Source organism: Chenopodium quinoa, unplaced genomic scaffold, assembly GCF_001683475.1.
Source record: "Chenopodium quinoa cultivar QQ74 unplaced genomic scaffold, ASM168347v1, whole genome shotgun sequence".
Lineage (NCBI taxonomy): Eukaryota > Viridiplantae > Streptophyta > Magnoliopsida > Caryophyllales > Amaranthaceae > Chenopodium > Chenopodium quinoa.
This window is the reverse complement of record NW_018744878.1, coordinates 2266296-2274987: the sequence shown is the minus strand read 5'-3', so window position 1 is coordinate 2274987 and position 8692 is coordinate 2266296. Positions and strand designations below refer to the sequence as shown.

Below are 8692 nucleotides of genomic sequence, written 5' to 3'. Positions count from 1 at the left end.
TGGAATGACAAAGTGGAGTATTTATAGGGGTTAGTATATAGACACGTACTTTTATAACGAAATGCACATTGATGTGATATTCTATGGAATAGAAGATTCCAATTATTGTTTTTTCTTTAATAAGATATTTGGTGAAAGATTCCAATTTTGATTGAACAATAGCTAAAGAGAAAATAAATAAATAAATAAATAAATAAATAATATAGAGTAGCATCACTGTTTGATTAATGAGAAAATTTAATGAAAAGGATCATTCTTCTTGTCGATGGATCCACTTTATTAGCTCTTTTTTTTTTTAATAAATAATCTAACATTTTGTACATCTTATGATCTTTTAATCTCATAATATTTTAAAAAAAATAAATAAAAATCCCCTTAATAAAAAAAAAATTATACTATGTACAATTTTATTCGGTAATTTTGAATAATTTTTTATATATTCCTTCCATATTTTATAATGTAACACTTGAATATTGTATTGTTAGAATAAATTTTATAACTCTCTTTTTTTGTAATCCTATATGTATCACTGAAATGAGTACACAGATATATAATGGAGTGTGGATTCAATTTAACGATTATTAAAACTAATTTATTGATCATAGAGAGAAGTTTCGAAATTAATTTATGCATCTTTATGGAAGCCAAATAGGCCATGGTGATATACTAATATAGGCTAGATTGGTGGTGGCACATAAAATTAACAATACGTACAAAGTTATATTAACCATGGATGATTTGTTGAATCTTAAGTTTATATTCAATGAACACATTGTCCGAAATGTATCTTGCTTTTCGTCAACTCGCTTGCTCAATGGATCAAATATATGAAATGAAGTAATTCATTTCGAGTTCAATTATGTATGTAATACTCCTTCCTTCCTAATTTTATTTTTTTCAATCATTAAATTGTTCTTCATTTATATAAGAGAAACATATGTTACATTTGTTGGAATCCATATAACGTGCAAGGATTATGCTTAAGAAGGCAACAATTATAAAGAGCATATATGCTAATCATAACAGCAATAATCAGAATTAATTGCATGTATCATAATATGATTCTTTTCTGTATTATGGAGTATTACGTATACAATTACCTTAGACATGATTTATTACAATTTTTATTTTTGTAAATAGACATGATTCATTACCTAAATTGTTAATTTATACTTTTTCAATAGTCTTATATATTCAATATCTCCCTCTTTTTATTTGATTTGGATATGAACATAACATTAACTCAAACTCTCGTTAAAATAAATAAATAATAAATAAATAAAACTCAAACTCTTAGATAGCCCATAATTCTCATTGATTTATTGTGAGCCTTTAATATTAAGGTCACTATATTCAAATGTTGTACAGTTATCTAAAAATATAGGTGGTCATATTAGCAATAAGATCACTAAGTTAAAAATAAGTTATTATAATAAAAGTTGAGTTATAATAAAGCTAAGGTCACAAGAGATTAATATATGATTACCTGAGAGTTTTAATATAATGGTCAATATGGACAATAAAGGACATTATATTCAATTAGGGTAACTATGCTCAAAATAACGTCATCACTTGGCACGCGTGGACCTCAGGGTTCAATATTACTATTGTGAAGTTTACTCAAGTTTTAATAAAGTCCACATTATTAAAATTAGAACCACTATATGCAAAATATACTGACAAGTATAAACCTGGTTCACAATAAAATAAAATAAAATGGAGTAATATATAGGATTCAAGAAATTGTATCAAATATTTATTCACTAAAAGGACGAAACTATCTTATTTAACCTAAATTTGAACGTATTATAAGTCAATCGTACCCACTTAGATATTAGTGCATGCAATTACTTTTCAATTTTCATGCTCATAGTACTATAGTAGAATGACTTCAATGGTGAAGTCTACTCGACAATAAACAATTTCACACTAATAATGGAGCAATTTATCATGTAGGGTACCAAAGTCAAGTCTCTATTTTTGACTACAGTTGATTGGAAGACTTTTATTTCACTGAAATCCAATATTACAACAAGCCTTATGTATTGATTGTGATTGATTGATAAAATTAACGATTTATATGAAAGGTGATTGGTATTTGGCAAAATTATTTAATGTTTTACATGGTCCACACGCACAAATTACAACCTTGAGGGACGGGGATATGTAGACCCTTTATCAATTCTCTTTAGTACCCACTCAAAAGGAAATCATCATTGTGAGAAATTGTAAAAATTATTAGAATGTATGGATATTTTCGAGTTTTCGAGTTTAGAGAAATTTCACTCTAATGACCTATACTTTCGATATATTTATAACAATGCTCTAATATTTGAATTTGTATTCGGATTAACTACGTTGTCTTTTAATTTGTGTAATTTGTGTTGCGTATTAAAAGATGTTACATAAATTAGTTAAGAGATGAAAAATTTTGGGAAAAGGAAATTATAGTATTGTAAAATTAAGGGCCACTACTTCGAATGTGCTAGGATATAGTCTAGAAAGCAAAATGCTCCGGCCAGTGGGTTTGGTAAGCGCCAATGCTATTTGATGTTGCTAATATAAATTGATACTCTAACTTATTTTCTTAATCTTATCTACTATACCATTTACCACATTGCATACGATATAATATAATCCATGATAGACCTTATAAATATCTTACCTAATAGTTTGCACTTCTGCAACTGTATTATAATAATGTGAGGGCCATTATATTTTTTTTTTTTTTGTATTTTTGGTAATTAATTGGAGTTACTGTTACTCGTGTTGATATTACATACATATATGTATAATTTATAGCAGGCCGATTAGCTAGTTATTGGCTTAAGTGATATATGGATTCAATTCCATCCTCAATGTTACATTTCACTTTATTGATATCTTATGATTCTCCTTATAGGATAGAAGTACATATGATTTGCAAGTCATGACAATTAACTACAATTTGACCATCTTTTAACTCATTTCTTAATCTCTATCTAGTAGATATATAGCCAAAGGACTAAATTTGAAATTTGGATTTTATTTTATTTATTTATTTATTTATTTTTTGACATATATTTACTTTAACAGTATTATTCATCTATAGGTTTGTTAGTAGTCAAGCTAGATATTTTCTCACAAACCATATAATTCTCACAGAAAGAAGGTATTTATTCTCACCTTCGCCTTTTCAAATTTGAAAATATACGTGTATACCATTTTAAGACAAACAACATTTTAAATCATCATGTGCAGTGTGATGATATGATTATTATTGTATATATAGAGGAAGTCTTCAAGATTACAATTATGCTATAGAAGAACATAAGTTGTAGATAGATTATATTGTGGTGGAAGGTGGTATTTAGATATGGTTGAGTATAATAATAGATTGGAAGTGCACGATTACAAGCATGCAGGACAGTGGAGCATGGGAGCTTACCAAACCCACTAAAACTTAAGTATTGCTCCACCATTATACTACTAGTAGTTTTGTTATTGGTACTAGCTACCTAGTTGCTCTTCAATTGCTAAATTAGTGGCCTCCAATAATAATAATGTATTGCTATAAAATTAGAGGAAATACAAGTTGATCCCCTTGATAAACGATTTTTGTTTATCAAGTGGCATTCTTGTAATTATTTTGTACGAAATAATAATAAACAATTGAAGGAGGTGAGGTGTCACACGTTTTCCTGACATATCACATGCAAGTTGTATTTGACGGAACATCTAACGACCTTCTGCACTGCCGTTGATAGTTAACCAAGGTTAACCACCTAGAGTAAACTCCCTTTTCTCTTTCATATTTACTTCTCCCTTTTCCCTCTTCTCCTGCTCAACCGATTTTCCAGTTCTTTTCTCCGATTTTCCGTCGCTGGTGGAGCACTATAACATTCGACCGATTTTCAGCCATACTGGTGGATCACTACCGCATTGTTAAGGTATGATTTCAGAATAACTGCTTTCTGTATTTCTTCAGTAGTCCATACTTTTAGAAAAATAGAATTCAAAACTTGCTTGTTTATTTCATAAGTTGTGCAATTGAACTCGCAAATTGAAGTCATGCATCAATAATTTCAGTTCTCCTACTCGCAAATTAATTTTTATTCGGGTAATTTTGTTAAGGTATGATTTCAGAATACCTAATTTTTGAATTGCTTTAGTAGCTTAGGCTTTTAGAAAAATTGAGTTGAAAACTTGCTTGTTTATTTCATAAGTTGTGCAATTGAACTCGCAAATTAATTTTTGAATGGCAATTGAGTGTGTGTAATTGTTTTTGGTTGTTGCTAATCTATTTTTATGCTTCTGAGTCGGGTAATTTTGTTTTGGCAATTGATCAGTTGATTGTGAAAATATGTTTGAATATGGGTTTTTGTGAAAATATGGAAACTCTAGTGATATGGAAAATCTAAAAATTGTGAAAATATGGGTTTTTGTGTGTCAATTATGGTTGCAGTGATCTCTTATACCATGGATGTGGGTGATGTTGATCTTGATCCTCCTGGTGTTGGTAAATATATTAATTTGGTTGAGGACGTAGTTGACCCCAACCTAGAATTTGTTCAAGATTCTGGCTGTGAGGGAAGCATGGAAAATATGGAGTTTAATCCGAGCTCAAACATGTGTTTTGAATCTGGTTGTGTGGGGAATGGGATAAGAATGGAAAATATGGAACTGTTGAACCCCAGCTCTCCTCTCATTGGATCACAGCAGGTTGTCTACACATCTCCTATACAGACAGTTCGCACTGTCCAGACTGTTGAGACTGTTGTATCAACTAATGTGCCCCTTGTTGAACCTCCAAAGGAGGGTATGGTATTCAAGAGCTGGGAGGACATAGAGGAGTACTTCAAAATGTATGCTTTTAGTAATGGATTTGGTGTAACTAGAGTGCAGGGTTCTTTTTCTAAGGCAACTAAGGAGCGTAGGGGTACTAGGTGGAGGTGTGAATGTTGGGGTCCCCCGAACATGAGGGCCCTAAGGGAGGCCAAGAAGAGGGCCAAAGCAATGGAAGTCGGTGGAACTGGTGGCAAGGTAAATGGTGTAATAGGGGTGGATGAGCTGAAACAAGGAAAGAGAAAGTCTAAAAAATGCTTTTGTCCTGCAAACATTTATGCAAGTGTTAACGATGCGGGTGAGTGGGTTATACGGTCAGCCGAACTAGAACATCATGGCCACAAACCAACCCCGACAAAGGCAAATCTAGTGAAAGAGTACAGGATGAAGCATTACACTTCATCTGTACGCAAGAAGCTGATGAACTTCTACGAAGAGGGTGTTCCTGTTAAGAAAATACATGGATGCTTGTCCCATGAAAAAGACAAACTCCCTAATGTGAAGGACCTAGAACACGAGGTATACAAAGCTAAGAAGTTGAAAATGGAAGGAGGCGATGCCGTAGCGATGATGAAGTATTTTGAGAAGATGCAAGCCGACAACCAAAACTTTTATCATGCACATCGGTTGGATGAAGAAGGGCGACTAAAGGATGTGCTATGGGTGGATGCTAGGAGTCGTGCGGCCTACAAAGATTTTGGAGACGTGGTATGTTTTGATGCCACGTACTTGACCAACAACTACGACCTCCCTTTTGCAAATTTTGTTGGCGTGAATCATCATGGTCAATCAATTCTCTTTGGATGTGCCTTGGTATCACGCGAAGATTGTGAAACCTATTCTTGGGTGTTTACGCAATGGCTAGCATGTATGGGGAACCGGGCACCCTTGGGAATTCTTACCGATCAAGCAGAAGCAATGAGAAGGCCGCTTGCAGAAATTATGCCAACAGCACGCCATAGATGGTGCATATGACACATTATGCGAAAGTTTCCTGAGAAGCTTGGGAAATGCGAGTTGTAAGTGTATCCTTAACTTTTGTAAATGTGCATACTACAAGTATGTTGCATAACTATTGATTCCCCCCCCCTTCCCTTAAATATGGAGAATCCTCACTTCTCATGATAAAGATCTGAGCATCTTGCTGGTAGTGTGCCCTCACAATTTTGGCATAATTTAGGCAGTGTTGTTGCTTGTTATTGTATATTCAATCTGCCATAGATTTTTGTAATTGTGAATTCACTTATATTGCTACTACAAGTATGTTGCATATCAATTTATTTCCCCCCCCCCCTCTCTCAAATATGAGCATCCTCTCTTCTCATTATATAGCAAGTAGGATCTGATCATCTGATCACCAAGTAATTAATTTTGTCTTTACTTGCTGCTGTCCAGATTTGCTTATTCTTGTTGTTGTATATTCAATCTTCCATATTCAATCAGCCTTAGATTCTTTTTAGTCTGATATGTATATTCAATCATCCATAAATATTTGTCAGGTATGCTGAATTCAAAAATCCTCTTAAATCTCTCATTTATGAAAGCTTCACGGTTGACGAATTTGAGAGTCGGTGGCTTGAGTTTATGAAGAAGTATGGCCTGGAAGAAAACGAATGGCTATGTGACCTGTTTGAAGAGCGTCACATGTGGATCCCGGCATATATGAAGGAGTACTTCTGGGCTGGAATGAAGACTACCCAACGTGTAGAAAGCATCAATAGCTTTTTTGACGGTTTTGTGAACCGGAAGACTAAGTTGTATGAGTTCCCGAAAAAGTACAGTAAGGCTATGACTAGTAAGGTGACAGATGAAACTGAAGCTGATGCCAAATCGACGAAATATGTGTGGCGATTAGTCAGTGGGTTTAAGGTTGAGAAAGTGTACCAGAAGTTGTATGCTGATGCAAAATTTCAGGAGATTAAGAAAGAACTGTCAAGGATGATGTATTGTTATGGGCGAGAGGAAAGAGTGATTGATGAACACAATGTCCATTACTATCTTGAGGATAGAGTGTGGATTGTCCCGGAAGGGAGGAGCGAAGAGGTTATAACGGACAGAAGGCGAATTTACTGTGTCAGATTTAACAGAGTAACGAATGAAGTCAGCTGCGATTATTGTAAATTTGAAACATTCGGTATTTTTTGCAAGCACTGCATTCGTGTACTAGATCAAAATCTTGTGTTCAAGATACCATACAAGTACATCTTGGACAGATGGCGTAAGGATGTTGTTAGGAAGCATACTCGTGTTAAGGTTGCATACCACGATCCGTCGGATACAGCCGAGGTGAAGAGATTCAACAAAATCATGTCCGAGTTTGAGCCAATATGCGACGAAGCGTCTGCTGTTGATGAGGATACAGTACAGATGGTGCTTGCTTCCTTGTTAAAGCTAAGGATTGAAGTAAAGGAAAGGAGGAAGAAGTTCATTGCGCAGAATGGGGTTCAACTACTCCCTAGCAGATAGTATCCTCCCTCTGAAAAAGGTTCCACAGGTAGAGTAATCACTCTGTCTTCTGTATGAAGGATTGGTGGACGGTAGCATTCAGGAGGATGTAGAGTGGGTCGAGTTACAGCCAGAAGTCACTGAGACCCCAGTTGACACACCACCAGCAGTTAGCCAACAGGTGCTAGACCCAAAATCAAGGAAACGTCCTCGAGGAAGGCCTAAGGGATCGCGAAATAAATCATTGGCAGAGTTGGGGTATAAGAAGAAAAACAAGGAGGTAAAATCACCTGATTTGGGCATTCATTTCAACTATGACAGTATAATCTAACTTTTTGTATTTGTTGCTTGAACTGTGATTGTAGATTCCTGTCGCAGTTGATGAAACTGAACCGGGAGGTGATGAAATTGTTGCACCCACTCCAGCTGAGAAACAACCCATCCCCAAACGAAAGGTATATAACATATAACCAACCCATCCCAAAACGAAAGACATATACCATATAAAATTGAAGTGTGTTGTTTTCATCATCTGGATCCCCTTGTTGATCAACAGGGTAGGAAGAAGAAGGCCGCAAAAAAAGGCGGTAATGCTGGTGAAGTTGCAGCCACCACCCCTACCTCTTCTGATGAAAGAGTACCTCCAGCTAAGAAACCCATCCCCAAACGAAAGGTAGATAACATATAACCATAAGTGTTTGTTGTATTCATTCATCATCTTTGGAAATCTGAATCTCATCCCTTGTTGATCAATAGGGACGGAAGAGAAAGGCCACTACAAAACGCGGGGCTGCTGGTGAAGGTGTTGCCACCCCAACCTCGTCTTTTGAGTTCTAATTAGCTGTGGCCCAAAGTTCTTTGTTATGTACTCAAGTCGAACTATGTAGCGTTTGTATTACTTGTTGTTGGTGGTTTAGGGACTATGTCATATTGGTAATTGCTTATTTTATGTTACGCATCGTAGTTGCTTAGATTAGGCTACAACCTTTTGAACTGTTTTCGCATTGTTCGAACAACCTTTTGGAAATGTGTTGCATTCAACTGGAGCAATTACATGCTTTAATTTCTGTTATTATGTTCGATGTAATAATCTTGATTTCATCTTTTTGTTTTCATCAGCAATTACCTTTATAACCTTGATTCATAACCAAAAAAAAAAAAAAAAAAACAAACAAACAAAACTAACTACCTTTTTTACCCTTCTAATTTCTTCCTTGGAAATTTTAGAGCGGGCTTTTGAGTTGGTCTGTCCATTTTGGTTAACTCAATTTTTGGGTTGGGCTGTCCATTCTAGTTTACTCAATTTTGGGTTGGGCTGTCCACAATATATAAACCCATTACTTTAATGAGACCCTATTTTCTGGACCTAAATCGTAGGACCAATTAATTAGGAGACTTGATCCTTTTATGCTATCTTGTGGAC

At 34.9% G+C, this 8692-nt stretch overlaps 1 protein-coding gene across 2 annotated transcripts; it reads left to right on the top strand.

The window, feature by feature from the left end:
* Positions 1–3722: 3722 nt before the first annotated feature.
* On the top strand, positions 3723–8342 carry LOC110705489 (protein FAR1-RELATED SEQUENCE 6-like). 2 transcript variants are annotated; one of them, XM_021883372.1, is made up of 6 exons: positions 3723–3929; positions 4445–5843; positions 6324–7549; positions 7635–7724; positions 7826–7942; positions 8026–8342. In XM_021883372.1, the coding sequence occupies exons 2-3, from the start codon at positions 5806–5808 to the stop codon at positions 7288–7290; spliced, it is 1005 nt and encodes a 334-aa protein (XP_021739064.1). In that variant the 5' UTR covers positions 3723–3929; positions 4445–5805; the 3' UTR covers positions 7291–7549; positions 7635–7724; positions 7826–7942; positions 8026–8342. The 2 variants fall into 2 exon arrangements, with proteins under 2 accessions (XP_021739064.1, XP_021739063.1); XM_021883371.1 differs by having other exon boundaries at positions 3725–3929.
* The last annotated feature ends 350 nt before the right edge of the window (positions 8343–8692 follow it).

Excerpts from the sequence above, each read along its gene's own strand:
- LOC110705489 (XM_021883371.1), top strand. The coding sequence starts at position 4,459 with ATGGATGTGGGTGATGTTGATCTTGATCCTCCTGGTGTTGGTAAATAT.